This window comes from Scyliorhinus canicula, chromosome 19, assembly GCF_902713615.1.
Source record: "Scyliorhinus canicula chromosome 19, sScyCan1.1, whole genome shotgun sequence".
Taxonomy (NCBI): domain Eukaryota; kingdom Metazoa; phylum Chordata; class Chondrichthyes; order Carcharhiniformes; family Scyliorhinidae; genus Scyliorhinus; species Scyliorhinus canicula.
In genome coordinates, this window is record NC_052164.1 from 80190670 (window position 1) to 80206311 (window position 15642).

Here is a 15642-nt window from a genome sequence, read left to right on the forward strand (position 1 = left end):
GGCAACTCCAAAGGAATCAGGAGACTATTCAGAGACCTTCTGGCTTGAAGTAAGCAGCAGGCTGCAATTAATGGGTAGTAACATGTTTCAACATGGAGGTTTGTTTAAAAGTGTGTTTACAAGGCAAGATACAGCAGCCAGGCCATCTCTATCAGGAGGGGAAATGCTTGTAATAGGCAGACTTTGGCTGCAGCTGATTCCAGGGAGGCAGACAGGCAGTGACGACCTGTCAGCTGCCTGGAGAGTTGGCCCAGCACAGTTCTGTTGCTGGGTGCCCGACGTCCCCCACCCCCCGCCCAGGGCCGGCTCAAGGCACCGGCAACTCGGGCAGTCGCCCGGGGCGCCATGTGCTAGGGGGCGCCATGTGCTAGGGGGCGCCAGAGACTCGGGTCCCGCGCATGCGCAGTTGGGCCGGTGCCAACCAGCGCATGCGCGGTGGCCGCCCTCCCCCAGGACGGCCCCCCCCCCTCGGTCCGCCCCCCCCCCCCCCCCCCCCCTCGGTCCGCCCCCCGCCCCCCCCCCCCCCCCCCCCCCCTCGGTCCGCCCCCCCCCTCGGTCCATTAATTACTGTTGACGAATTGCTTAATTCGGCCCCCTGCCCTGCCGGTTCCAAAGCCACCTGGGCAAAAAATGGATGGTGCCAGGATGAAAAGGGTTCAGGAAACCGATACATCGGGCAATGTCTGTACTTTCAGACCTCGTCCACCTCCGTACCAAACCGGATAAATCCTTGGTTCAATCACAGGTATAAGCAGAGTGACCCCGGGTCTTTGGTGCCATGAGGCAGCAGTGCTAACCACTGCACCACCGTGCCGCCCTGGGATTGCCTATTTAAGGTAGAAATTAGGAGGAATTTCTTCACTCAAGAGGGCAGTGAATCTGTGAAATTCTTAACCACAGTGGACGCGAGACTGGGTCATTAAGTTAGTTCAAGGCTGAGATAGTCAGATTTTTAATCAGTAAGGGAATCAAGACTTATCGGGATAAGGAGGGAAAGTGGAGTTGAGGATTATCACATCAGATCAGTCATGATCTCACTGAATAGCAGAGCAGACTCGATGAGCCGAAAATCAATGCAGGTGTTACTCAAAATATTGTACAGCATCAAGCGCTGAGCACATGGAATAAGGACTTGGATATTAAATTCCTTATTATTCTGCCCTTTCTCATTATTGCTGGAAAATTACCAGTTAGTCCACATTTCCAAAGTGTTAAAAAATAAGCCTCTACTCTGGGTTGACATTCCTGCTGCAAGGTGTTGTATTTGACAATAGCCTCTGTGAAATCCTTGACTCGATCACTGATATATGAATAACTTGAACATTAAGGCAGTTAGCACCATAATTTGCTTTTCAAAATACCCTCAATCATGCTTTCTCGCTTTCAGGGAAATTGTTTTGTTAATCAGAAACCCGAGACAGATGAAATAATGGCCAAAAATTGCAGACGCCTCAATCAGAATTTTCCAAAGCTCTCTTGATTTGAGAATTCTATCTTTTGGTTGGAGTATTCCAAATATCATTTGTTAAGATACTAGGGAGGGAGAAACTAGTAAACTATGGACTTATCAGTTTGACATAAGCTGCAGGGATGTTACTAGAGTCTATCATCAGATACATTGACTGAGCACTTAAGAGCAGGGATAGGTCATTTGACAACTCCAGCTGAAACATTCTGACCAGAGCCTTCGACAGCCTCAGATGTACATCCCTGGTCTTGTATTCTAGTCCTCTTGACATGAATGATAACATTGCATTTGCCTTGTAACTGCTGACTGAACCTGCATGTAAACCTTAAGAGAATCGTGTACAAGGACTCCCAAGTCCCTTTGGGCTTCTGATTTCCTAAGCATTTCTCCATTTAGAAAATAGTCTATGCCTAAATTCCTCCTTCCAAAGTACATAACCTCATACTTTTCCACATTGTATTGCATCTGCCACTTCATTCTGCCCACTTTCCTAGCTTGTCCAAATCCTTCTGCAGCCCCCTTGCTTCTTCAATACTCCCTGTCCCTCTACAGATCTTTGTATCATCTGCAAACTTAGCAACAGTGCCTTCAGTTCCTTCTTCCAGATCATTAATGTATATCGTGAAAAGTTGTGGTCCCAGCGCAGACCCGTGAGGCACACCACTAATCACTGGCTGCCATCCTGAAAAAGACACCTTTATCCCCACTCTCTGCCTTTTGCCAGTCAGCCAATCCACTATCCATCTTATCCTTAGCACCTTGGGCTGTTAACTTATTTAACAGTCTCCTATGCGGCACCTTGTCAAAGGCCTTCTGGCAATCTAAATAAATCACGTCCACTGATTTTCTTTTGTCTAATTTCCTAGTGTACAAATCACTAAAAATAAGGGCTGAATATATAAAATATATAAAAATATAGGCATTTTAAAAAAGTCAGAAAGGGTAATGAAATGTTGGCTTTCATCTCAAGCGGAATTTCAGGTTTTAGATACTGGATTCAGCTTTAGACACCAAACGTTGGGCAGGATATACTGACCTTGGAGTAGAATGTGGCAGAAATTCACAAGAATATGAGGGCTGGTTGCATACATTTGGCTTGTGTACCCTTGAGTTTAGACATCGGAAGTGTTTTCTAATTGAGATGTTTAACATTGTAAAAATGATTTGATCGAATACATACAAAACAAAAAGCCATTTCCTATAGTGGTGAAAACAGAATAAGGGAGCACAACCTTAAAGTGAAAGATAGGCCATTCAGGAGTGAAATTGGGAAACATTTTAACACAAATGGTTGTGGAAATCAGAAATGTTTGCCCCCACCAACACCCCCATGCCCCTGCAACAAGTTGTCTGTGGGTCAATCGAAATCTTCAACACAAGATAAATAGGATTTTTAACATCTAGAAGTAGCGGGAATATGAAGCGAAGACAGGTAAATAGAAATAAAGTGTAGATCATGCCATGATCTGAGTGCAAACAGAAGAGGTTTAATGGGCTGATTTGACTACAAGTGTTTTTATACAATCCCTGGGCGAAATTCTCCGACCCTCAGCAGGGTCGGAGAATCGCCTGGGGCTGCCGAAAATCCCGCCCCTGCCATGTCCAGAATTCTTCCACCCGCAAAAAGTCGGCGTGCAGCCAATCCCGCCGCCCGCCTCGGAGAATGGCGGGGGCCGGCGGGAGGCTACGGGATTCTGTGCTGTCGTTATTCTCCGGCCCGGATGTTTCGAAGTCCCACTGCTGAGAGGCCTCTCCCGACGCCGTGGTTTGAACCACCTCTGTGCCGGCAGGATCGGTGGCGCGAGCGGGCCCCCGTGGTCCTGGGGGGGGCGCAGGGCGATCGGACGCCCGGAGGTGCCCCCACGGTGCCCAGGCCCGCGATCGGGGCCCACCGATCGGCGGGCGGGCCAGTGCTGTGGGGGCACTCTTTTTCTTCCGCCTCCGCCACGGCCTCCACCATGGCGGAGGCGGAAGAGAATCCCTCAGCGCGCATGCGCCGGTGGTGATGTCAGCGGCAGCTGACGCACCGGCGCATGCGCAAACCGGCGAAGGCCTTTCGGCCAGCCCCGGCACCGGGCGTCAAAGGCCATTGTTGCCGGTTTTGGCGCCAGTCGGTGTGGTGCCAACCGCTCCGGTGCGGGCCTAGCCCCTCAATGTGAGGGCTTGGCCCCTAAAGGTGCGGAGAATTCCGTACCTTTGGGGAGGCCCGACGCCGGAGTGGTTGGCGCAACTCCGCTACGCCAGGACCCCCCGCCCCGTCGGGTAGGGGAGAATTTCGCCCCACAAGTCTGTAAAAACCTAATACAAGAAAATGTAAATTTAAGCAAGTGGATTTGAAGAGGACAGTTTTGTCCAGTACATTCCATCGTCCTGCGATGCTTAAGAAAATACTAACTCTTTCGGCTGCAATGTCGCAAAGTTAGGATTTCACACAACTCAAAATAAATCATTTGCCTTTGATGGAGGAAAGCGAAAAATCTAAAATCTCACTTTTAATTCAAAGATTCTGATCAACGTTTAGCCATAAAATTCCTCTGTTGTTTAATTCAAGTTATTGGATCATTTATTTTCTAGTGCACAAACATTTTATTGACTAACATTAGACTGTAATAAAACATTCCACACTCTTAACTGCATCTCACAACTAATCTTCTTTGTGAAAATTCCTTGTAGTGAAAACTAAAGTTTGAGTCAGAAATTCACGTGTACTCACTTTTACAAGGTTGGTTTCATATTTTTTTACGAGTTCTTTGATAGAGATTTTGTGGTCCTGCTATAAAGCAGGAAAATGAAAAATATCAATAATCAAAACATTCAAACTGGAGTTGCCTTTATATCAATTTGCAATATTGAAGTGTTTACACTATTTTGAACAAAATCTCAAGCCACAATTCAGAGTTTGAATATTGTGCTCTAAATATAATATATTTTTCCTACAGTAGCAGGCATGTTCCTGATCCTACTTCTCGTCACTGTCTTGGTTGTATTTTGCCAACAAACCCAGCTCAGGTAATGATTAGGATCAGGCTCATTGTAAAAAGACAAGGCAATTATTCTCAAAAAACAGGCAAATAGCTGATGACCAAACCTCAGTTTTCCTGTCTTCCAATACTTCTGTAGCAGAAGTGACAAGTGGTCAGCAACGTCCAAAATCTGTAGCGCCAGAAAACCTAAAAAGACTACTATTCACCTTGGCACTAATGTTCATCCTAGTTCAAAGTCCTCCCTACAAATCTGGTCAAGTGAAGGATTTGGTTCTGTTCTGCTCCAGATGTGTGGATTACATTGAGAAAATTAGATTAGATCAAGCCAACATAACTATCGAAAGTGATTTAAAGAAAACACAGTAAAAATAGTGTAATTTGCCAGTCAGGGCCAATATTCTTTTACAATCAGTCTCAAAGACTTTGGGTGGGATTCTCCGTTACACCGGCATTTCCCGACAATGCATTGCCCACAATGCAAAATCCCATTGGCTGGCTGGCAGGACGGAGAATCCGGCTGCAGACGGGGGTGTGCCGCACAAGAAAACTGGGACGGAGAATCGCACCCTTTCTCTTTATATGTCCCGGGGGGTGTTTGCGCGAGCTGCTGGGGAGGGCTTAAACTAATGTGGCAGGGGGATGGGAACCAATCCAGGAAGTCGGAAGGGAGTAAAACAGGGATAGAAACAGGGGCAGCAGGGTAGCATGGTGGTTAGCATAAATGCTTCACAGCTCCAGGGTCCCAGGTTCGATTCCCGGCTGGGTCACTGTCTGTGTGGAGTCTGCACGTCCTCCCCCTGTGTGCGTGGGTTTCCTCCGGGTGCTCCGGTTTCCTCCCACAGTCCAAAGATGTGCGGGTTAGGTGGATTGGCCATGCTAAATTGCCCGTAGTGTCCTAATAAAAGTAAGGTTAAGGGGGGGTTGTTGGGTTACGGGTATAGGGTGGATACGTGGGTTTGAGTAGGGTGATCATGGCTCGGCACAACATTGAGGGCCGAAGGGCCTGTTCTGTGCTGTACTGTTCTATGTCTATGTTCTAAACAAAAGCCAGTAAGGGGAAAAGTGTAAGGCAGAGAAGCCATAGTCAAAAATCAAAAAGGGCGACAGTACATGGTACAGTGACTGAGGGGAACTCAGTGAATAGGCCCAGTAATACTAAAAGGAATAAAACGGGAAGTAAAAACATAAATGGTAAGCAACACGGCAGGTTGTTACATGAAGATATGGGTTCAACGACAAGGAAAATTCGGAGAAAAGTTAAGAGGAAATACAACTTAGGAGAAGTTACTGATCGAGGTGTTAAGATTGAAAACAGAGGTATAAAAGCCAACACAAGTGTACTTTACCTGAATGCCCATAGTATGCGGAATAAGGTAAATGAGTTGATGGCGCAAATCATTGTGAATGACTATGATTTAGTGGCCATTACTGAAACATGGTTAAAGGATGGTCATGACTGGGAGTTAAATATCCGAGGGTATCAAACTATTCGGAAGGACAGAGTGCATGGTAAGGGAGGCGGTGCAGTTTTTTTATTTAAGGATGACATCCGGGCAATAGCAAGGGATGATGTCGGTGCTATGGAAGCTAAGGTTTGGTCCATTTGGATGGAAATCAGGAATAGTAAAGCGAAAAAGTCACTGATAGTAGTCTATAGGCCACCAAATAGTAACATTATGGTGGGGAAGGCAATAAACAAAGAAATAACTGATGCATGTAGAAATGGAACAGCAGTTATCATGGGGGATTTTAATCGACATGTCGATTGGTTTAACCAGGTCGGTCAAGGCAGCCTTGAGGAGGATGTATCCGCGATAGTTTCCTAGAACAGTATGTAATAAAACCTATGAGGGAACAAGCGGTCCTAGATCTGGTCATGTGTAATGAGACAGGACTGATTAATGATCTCATTGTTAGGGATCCTCTCGGAAGGAGCGATCACAATATGGTGGAATTTAAAATACAGATGGAGGGTGAGAAGATAAAATCAAACACTAGTGTTTTGTGCTTAAACAAAGGAGATTACAATGGGATGAGAGAAAAGCTAGCTAAGGTAGACTGTAAGCAAAGACTTTATGGTGAAACAGTTGAGGAACAGTGGCAAACCTTCCAAGCGATTTTTCACAGTGCTCAGCAAAGGTTTATAACAACAAAAAGGAAGGATGGTAGAAAGAGGGAAAATCGACCGTGGATATCTAAGGAAATAAGGGAGAGTATCAAATTGAAGGAAAAAGCATACAAAGTGGCAAAAATTAGTGGGAGACTAGAGGACAGGGAAATCTTTAGGGGGCAACAGAAAGCTACTAAAAAAGCTATAAAGAAGAGTAAGATAGATTATGAGAGTAAACTTGCTCAGAATATAAAAACAGATAGTAAAAGTTTCTACAAATATATAAAACAAAAAAGAGTGGCTAAGGTAAATATTGGTCCTTTAAAGGATGAGAAGGGAGATTTAATAATGTGAGATGAAGAAATGGCTGAGGAACTGAACATTTTTTTGGGTCGGTCTTCACAGTGGAAGACACAAATAACATGCCAGTGACTGATAGAAATGAGGCTATGACAGGTGAGGACCTTGAGATGATTGTTATCACTAAGGAGGTAGTGATGGGCAAGCTAATGGGGCTAAAGGTAGACAAGTCTCCTGGCCCTGATGGTATGCATCCCAGAGGGCGAAAAGCGATGGCTAGGGAAATTGCAAATGCAGTAGTGATAATTTACCAAAATTCACTAGACTCTGGGGTGGTCCCGGCGGATTGTAAATTAGCAAACGTAACACCACTGTTTAAAAAAGGAGTTCGGCAGAATCTATCATCAAGGAAGAAATAGCGAGGCATCTAGATGGAAGTTGTCCCATTGGGCAGACGCAGCATGGGTTCATAAAGGGCAGGTCGTGCCTAACTAATTTAGTGGAATTTTTTTAGGACGTTACCAGAGCAGTAGATAACGGGGAGCCAATGGATGTGGTATATCTGGATTTTCAGAAAGCGTTTGACAAGGTGCCACACAAAAGGTTGCTGCATAAAATAAATATGCATGACATTAAGGGTAAAGTAGTAGCATGGATAGAGAATTGGTTAATTAATGTAAAGCAAAGAGTGGGGATTAATGGGTGTTTCTCTGGTTGGCAATCAGTAGTTAGTGGTGTCCCGGAGGGATCAGTGTTGAGCCCACAATTGTTCACAATTTACATAGATGATTTGGAGTTGGGGATCAAGGGCAATGTGTCCAAGTTTGCAGTCGACACTAAGATTTTTTTTTTTTAAATTTAGATTACCCAATTATTTTTTCCAATTAAGGGGCAATTTAGCATGGCCAATCCACCTACTCTGCACATTTTTGGGTTGTGGGGGCGAAACCCACGCAGACACAGGGAGAATGTGCAAACTCCACACGGACAGTGACCCAGAGCCAGGATCGAACCTGGGACCTCAGTGCCGTGAGGCGGTTGTGCTAACCACTAGGCCACCGTGCTGCCCTTAGTCGACACTAAGATGAGTGGCAAAGCAAAAAGTGCAGAGGATACTCGAAGTCTGCAGAGGGATTTGTATAAGTTAAGTGAGTGGGCTAGGGTCTGGCAGATGGAATACAATGTTGACAAATGTGAGGTTATCCATTTTGGTAGGAATAACAGCAAAAGGGATTATTATTTAAATGATAAAATATTATAACATGCTGCTGTGCAGAGAGACCTGGGTATGCTAGTGCATGAGTCGCAAAAAGTTGGTTGACAGGTGCAACAGGTGATTAAGAAGGCAAATGGAATTTTGTCCTTCATTGCTAGAGGGATGGAGTTTAAGACTAGGGAGGTTATGCTGAAATTATATAAGGTGTTGGTGAGGTCACACCTGGAGTATTGTGTTCAGTTTTGGTCCCCTTACTTGAGAAAGGACGGACTGGCACTGGAGGGTGTGCAGAGGAGATTCACTAGGTTAATCCCAGATCTGAAGGGGTTGGATTACGAGGAGAGGTTGAGTAGACTGGGACTGTACTCGTTGGAATTTAGAAGGATATGGGGGGATCTTATAGAAACATATACAATTATGAAGGGAATAGATAGGATAGATGCGGGAAGGTTGTTTCCACTGGCGGGTGAAAGCAGAACTAGGGGACATAGCCTCAAAATAAGGGGAAATAGATTTAGGACTGAGTTTAGGAGGAACTTCTTCACCCAAAGGTTTGGGAATCTATGGAATTCCTTGCCCAGTGAAGCAGTTGAGGCTCCTTCATTAAATGTTTTTAAGATAAAGATAGATAGTTTTTGAAGAATAAAGGAATTATGGGTTATGGTGTTCAGGCCGGAAAGTGGAGCTGAGTCCACAAAAGATCAGCCGTGATCTCATTGAATGGCGGAGCAGGCTCGAGGGGCCAGATGGCCTACTCCTGCTCCTAGTTCTTATGTTTTTATATCCAAAAGTATGCTTTCAGAGAGTAACTTGCAATTATATTACTTGTTTTAGCCTCTAAAATGTTTTTAAATGAATTTTTACTACATTTTTAATACTTTAGACATGTTACAAAAGACTTAGACAAACACTTTGTACAAATTACCAATCCCAACATCCCCCCCAGCCCCAGAAATACCTCCTCAAAAGGCGAATAAACCTCACCCCCCAACAGCTAACAGTGACCATTCTCAAATGTGCAATATAAACGGCCACCATCTTCGACAGAACCCCTAAATCAAACCCGTCGCGGTGTATTTGACCTTCTGTCGGTGCAAAAATGCCAAGTCCCCAGACACGCCAAAGCACGCAGTTGCAAGCCTCCTGCCCAACAGGAGCCACCTCCATTTCACCAACAAAGCAAAGGCCAGGATATCCGCCCTGCCCCCGTCCACAGTTCCAGCACATTGGAGTGCCCAGAAACCTCCACCAATGGGCAAGTTCCAACCCCACATTCAGGATCGCCAGAAAAAGGACCTCCAGAACCCCACCAGCTTGGGACGCAACCAGAACATGTACGTGTAGTGCATGGACCCTTCAAGTTATGCTTGCACCTGTCCTCCGCCCCTTCAAAAAAGAGGCTCTTACTCACCTTTGTGAGGTGCGCTTGAAATACTACCTTCAACTGAATGAGGCTCAGTCATGCACAAGACAATGTCATGCTCACCCTCCGCAGCGCCTCCACTCCACACCTCTTCCTCCAGTATCGGCCGCAACCCTTCCACTCATTTCGCCTTCACCCCATCCACTGAACTAAACTCCTCCCCCGTTATTCGCTGGTACATCCCGGACATACTACCCTCCACCGACTCTGAGCAGGATAGCATCCATTCCAATGGCTGTACCACTGGGAAAGCCGGACAGAACTTCTTAACCAAGCTTCGCACCTGGTGTTACCTAAACCTGTCCGTGTCCAAAAGCCATATTTCTCCTTCAAGCTGGCAAACTGCCCCTCCAAAAATAGATCACTCATCTTCTCCAGCCCTCTCTCCCTCCATGCACCAAATGTGACATCCAACTTTGCCAGCTGGCTGAAGGCAGCGGTACAGCATAAATCCATGGCATAAAAAACAAATGGTGGGTATAAAGAGCTTGGCAAATTCAATAGCACACGCGTGCGAATGAAATATCTGATTTCTCCAGTCAGTCAAGACGATTGATGACCCAAGACGTTAAGGGCCCACTTTGCAGAGAGCCAGGCATAAAGGGAAGCTCATCAAGGTCAGGGAGGCAGTCAGTGCTCATTGGAGAGAAGAACTCCTCAACGAAGAATCTGTCTTCAACTTGAATGGCCTCACTTGCATTCATCAATATCCTCTCTGGCTCCATTTCAGCATAATACCAATCCAGATTTGTTGACAAAGCCATTAAACAAGTGAAAAACAACAAAGATCATGGCCGCAGGGCAAGTCCTGCTAAAACTTTGAAACATAGCAGTGCTACACTCCTGGCACGGCTGTACAACCTCATATCCCTCATCTGGGAAGAAAAGCAGATGCCAGGAGATCTTGAGGGCACGGTGATCATGACTATATTCAGGACGGGAGACAGGTCTGCTTGCAGTAACTACAGAGGAATTTCCTTGCTGTCTGCCACAGGGAAGATTATTGCAAGAATACTCCTGAATTGCATCCTCTCCGTGACTAAGGATCTTACAGAATCACCTTGCGGTTTTCACCCATTCAGAGTGACCACAGCCTTGGTCTTCACTGCTGAGTCCATGCGAGAAAAATGCACCAACTGCTGTACATGGCCTTTTTCGACCTCGGACACCTTTGACTGTGTCGCCAAAAGACTTGTGGAGCATCTTCCGTAAATTTGTCACCATCCTACACATACTTCATGGTGACATACAAGCTATGACCCTCAGCAATAGAATCAATGTAAATGCCATCTCAGTGAAAACTTGGATCAAGCAAGGTTGTGCCATTGAACCAAGCCCTCTTCGCTATTCTTCTCATTGCAATTTTGCACCTCACCTCCAGAAAATTACCCACAGACATGGAGATTATCTACATAACAGTTAGGAAACTATTCAACCTAAGCATCCTTCACCCCAAACCAAAACCAATCCAACCTCATTCATGGAACTTCAGTGTGCAGATGACAATAGTGTGCGTGCTCACTCCTAGAAACTGAGCTCCACATCATTGTCAACTCCTTCTCCTTTGCATAGTGAGAAAACGGGTCTTATACTTAACACAGAAAGGTACTCTTTCAACCAGCTCCTACAGCAAAACACTTTCCCCCTCCATTGATTAAGGTCAACAGCAAATCCTGGGAAATGTGGACCATTGTCCATATCTTGGGAGCCTCCTCTCAACAACAGCAGACAAAGAGAGCAACATTCATCATTATCTCTAATGTGCCAGCTCAGTCTTCAGCTAACTGAGTATTTGAAAAGATTATCTGAGGGCCTGGATCTCAAACCTGAAATTACGATTATGGTTTACCAGACAGCCTCCCCGGACAGGAGCCAGAATATGGCGACTAGGGGCTTTTCACAGTAACTTTATCAAAGCCTACTCGTGACAATAAGCGATTTTCATTTCATTTCATTTCACAACCACGCTCTTCTCGGCTTCAGAGACTTGGACAACCAACAACAGGCACCTCAAAGCACTGAAGAAATACCACCCATGGTGCCTTCACCAGATCCTGCAAATCCAGTGGCAGGACAAGAGGTCCAACAGCAGCATCCTCTCCTCAGCCAATGTGCCCAGCACCAAAGTGCTAATTATTCAAAATCAGACGCCAAACACCCGAAGCAACTGCTCTGCTTGAAACTCATCGCAGTGAGAGGCTTCCAGCGGGACAGCAGAAACATTAGGGATGTCCTTGAAGCATCGGTGAAGAGGTCAAATATATCCGCTGACTAATGGGATACCCTGGCATGTGACTGACTAAAATGGCGGAGCTCATAGGGGAATCCACCAAACACATGGAGTGACTTCATGGGTGACGCGCATAAATGAAACAGAGGCAAAAGGAGCACACAAACCTCTAAACAACTCATCTACCCAAACTTTCAAGCACCAATTGCCCCACGTGTGGCAGAGTCTGCAGATCGTACATTAGTTGATCAGTCATCTCAGAATCCATTGAACCAGATGGAAACAAGTCATCCTCCATCTTGACAGACTGGTAAAGAATCATTCAGTTAACAGCTTTCTGTGAGTATGGTGTATAATGTTGATGTGAAAGGGGTTGAAGGTTTATGGGAGCAGAGTGGGTAAATGCGATTAGTATTATTTGTTTGTGCCAACGATAAATTATGTCAGAGACTGATTGGACAGAATGGCCCCTTTCCATCAAATCGTATAAAATTCAAATTCAAGGAGAATTATAGCTCCATTGTTATAGGTAGAGTAAGGAAGCTGCAGATTAAAAATAGTTAAATAAAATGTCAACACATATAATGATAAAACCTTGTTCAAAGTTCACTGCAGAAGTGAATTTTCTGTTTCCCATTTCCCTAGACCTAGAGCAAAACAGAAAAGGAGACATTTAAAAACGATGAGAAAAACAAAACATAAAGCCGTTTTCTTCACCAAAGAACATCGGGACCAAGGGCGCGATTCAACCAAAAAATTTCCAAGTGGCATTTTGGACAGGCTTGGCGGAGTTTTCCTAGTCAGCTTTTTAGGTGAGATCCACACCACTATTCAACCACACGAGTCATTTTTTGGGGCATTAGGAAGTTCCTGCCCAGTCAAGCACAAACTTAGTAGTGTTCTGAACACTGCGGAGCTGAATTCGCCAGTGAGACCAGTTCCTCAGGTATCGGGGTGCCATTTTAAAGGGTCCCTTGAGGGTTCCCCTACATCCCCCACCCACGGGCAATGTCACACCTCCCTGCACACATGGGCATTACCCCCACCCCCCTGACGACACCCTGTCAGACTTCCCCACCCCCCAACCTTTATTAGGCTCTTTCATACCCACCCTTCACATTATTCCCCCCTTCCGTGGGTAAGGCCTCCCTCAGGCCCTGACCCGTGGCACTCCCACCCTAGTACTGCCTGCCACTCAGGCATCCTGGCGCCACCCCTGCCAGCTTGGCAGTGACACCCAGGCACCTTTGCAGTTCGAGGGTCACAGTGCCAAGGTTTCAGGCTGGCAGTCAAGGTGCCCAGGTGCCAGAGGGAGAAAAACCCTGCCCTGTTCCCCAACCACCCAGGGGTCTCCAAAGGCCTGGGCGACCCCTTCCAGGTGCTGTTAGGCCTGTCCATGTTTGTGTGGACCAGTACTAAATGGCGCCTGGTCCAGGTGTCACTGGCACGGCTGCTAGTTCCTGGGACCCAGGAGAATATGGCGCAAGCATAGTTAAAGGAGCCCTAATCTGGATCTTGCCTAGTGAGGTTTGGATGAATTTCGCAAGAGGTCTCAAGTGTTGAGAATCTCGCGACAGGCATTCAGGTCAGGCGAGACAAAGACTTCAACTTGTGCACAGTTATCTAGCACAATAAAAGAACAAATTCCATCTACTTCAGAAATAAATGAATATTAACAATTTATATGCAGTGTTTCTTTTACACAAGGTAAATGTGTTGGCTGCCACATAAGCCAATGGATTTTAGCTTGGGTGTGTTCTGAAAAGAATTGCTCTCAAGCTGTGTAAGTGCCACTGGTTGATGGCTGTTAGTAAGCTGCATGGAATAAAGAAGGTATCGCTATCGGTGACTAGTCATGGTGGGACCGCATCAGTGCCGGTGTCTCAATTTCTGTAACCATCATAAGCTTGTTGCTTTCAATGCTGGTGCATGTAGCAAGAAATTCAAGATAAAATACAAAGCGGCAGAGAGCAACCGCTGAAATATAAACATAGAACACGACTATCTCTAAAGAAAAGGAAAGTTAATTTCAATCTGTATTTCAAAATATTATGGATGTGTTGAAAGCTCAATACTAAGAAGATCACACTAATGGTACACAGATTAAGGTTCACCTGCAGAATGATTCCCCATTTTACTAAGGCTCGAACATCCTTCTCCACAGCACGCCAGTTTCTGGAGCTTTACTTGCCTGTTCAGTGTCCATTTGTTCTTGATTGTTCATTATTTTCGGGATAGTTTCTACAGGCAACAGCTTCACCCATGTGTTGTCCATGAAGGATCTTTGCCCAAATCCATGGACCAAAATAGGTCCACAGTGGAGCCTTCCATTTTTGGAATTATCCTCCTCAGAGCCACCATGACTTTGCTTTACAGCCCCATCAGCTGCTGTCAATTATAAGGTATTCATTAATGTCATGTTCAATTGAGGTTGCTTAGCAGCCCATTGTTTGCCTGTCTCGGTGATGTGGCAAAATTACAATGAATGGACTGATTAACAATTCAGGAGGTCATAGACAGTGTATCTTAAATGCTTCCCTTTTTGGTCCTGACTTGCCATCTGAATACTGCTATAACATTTAGAGTTGACTGTCATGCAGGGGAAGAGCTATTGTGCCTTCGAAGCCTTTTTGCTGAACCAGTTAATAGAGTACATCAGTGCACAGGTGGGCTTTTCTTGTTCTTCATTTTGAGCAGGGGGAAAATGAGGATTAATATATGGCGTTCTGAATTTTCAATGTATTATTCTCTCAAAGTAGTTCAGATCTCCTAGCTAGGTTAAATAATAATGAATGTATCTTAAATCCTTTGAGATTTGACATCTGATTATTAGATGAGGTATAGCACTTTTTTTTTAAATTTCTAGTTGCCTTGTCCCTTTTAAATCACATTGTTTCGAGACAGGAGTGCTATCCAGCATGGGCCATTCATCTTTGTCCTTGGATGCAACATCTGAAAATGGGACAAAGCCACTTCTGGAATTTTACTCTCTCATTTGTGTTACTGAGAACAGTCATAAGCATTGGCTGCACAGCCAGTCATCAGAATGATTAATACTACAGTCTATCAGAAAACTTGGGTATTATTGACTAAGGTCCATCCATTGGATGTGCAAATATAATAATAATAATCGCTTATTGTCACAAGTAGGCTTCAGTGAAGTTACTGTGAAAAGCTCCTAGTCGCCACATTCCAGCGCCCGTTTGGGGAGGCCGGTACAGGAATTGAACCTGCGCTGCTGGCCTTGTTCTGCATTACAAGCCAGTTGTTTAAGCACAGTAGCCCACTGTGCTAAACCAGCCCCATATGTAATACTTAATATAATAGTGTTCCCCAGCACAGTCTAGATACAGGTGCTAAACTAATTCCAATGATCGACAAGTCATTGTTTACAATAATCATCAGATATGTACTCTAAACCAACACTTACACAACTAACTATGATACAAAAGCTGTAACTGGGTCCAGGTCACATAACAAAATCTGAACACTTTTATGCCCATATAGAACTGTAAACCTCTGATTATTTTTTTCGGTCACTCCACACATCCATATAACCAAAGAGAAAACCCGACAAAAGATGATCAACCTGAAAAGTTAACTCTGTTCCTCCCTTCACAGATACTGTCTGACCTGCTGAGTTTTTTCCCTAGCATTTCCTCTTTTCATTTCAGAGAGAGACTGTTATGACTCATTCTACACATTTGTACAAGTAAAAATCTCCATCCCAAAAGTGCTGCAAATCCATTTCCTTGAATACCGGATACAGCATTCCTTTATATCCCTGCATAATTATAAAACACGACCAATTCTAATGAGCAAACCATTTTAAGAATTATTGGCAAATCTACCTCTTGTAAGGCACCTTTTCTGACAATTATGTCACTGGGATATTTAATAGACTTTTTTAA

General features: G+C 45.0%; 2 protein-coding genes across 4 annotated transcripts in view; one reads left to right on the forward strand and one right to left on the reverse strand.

Moving 5' to 3' along the window:
* The window catches only part of LOC119954046 (potassium-transporting ATPase alpha chain 2-like), an 87402-nt gene extending 73303 nt beyond the window's left edge, over nucleotides 1–14099 (reverse strand). For 2 of the 3 annotated variants that reach the window (XM_038778821.1, XM_038778820.1), the window contains exons 1-2: nucleotides 13923–14099; nucleotides 4182–4241 (exon numbers count right to left, since the gene is read on the reverse strand). In XM_038778821.1, coding sequence (XP_038634749.1) covers nucleotides 4182–4241; nucleotides 13923–14006 — 144 coding nt within the window. In that variant the 5' untranslated portion in view covers nucleotides 14007–14099. Of the gene's footprint in view, nucleotides 1–4181; nucleotides 4242–13845; nucleotides 13869–13922 lie in introns of those variants that run through there. The other variant, XM_038778822.1, reaches the window with a different exon arrangement.
* A 163-nt stretch (nucleotides 14100–14262) lies between these two features.
* The window catches only part of scn3b (sodium channel, voltage-gated, type III, beta), a 65334-nt gene continuing 63954 nt past the window's right edge, over nucleotides 14263–15642 (forward strand). The window contains exon 1 of the mRNA XM_038778823.1: nucleotides 14263–14397. Within this exon, the coding sequence (XP_038634751.1) occupies nucleotides 14326–14397 (72 nt within the window). The 5' untranslated portion in view covers nucleotides 14263–14325. The remainder of the gene's footprint in view (nucleotides 14398–15642) is intronic.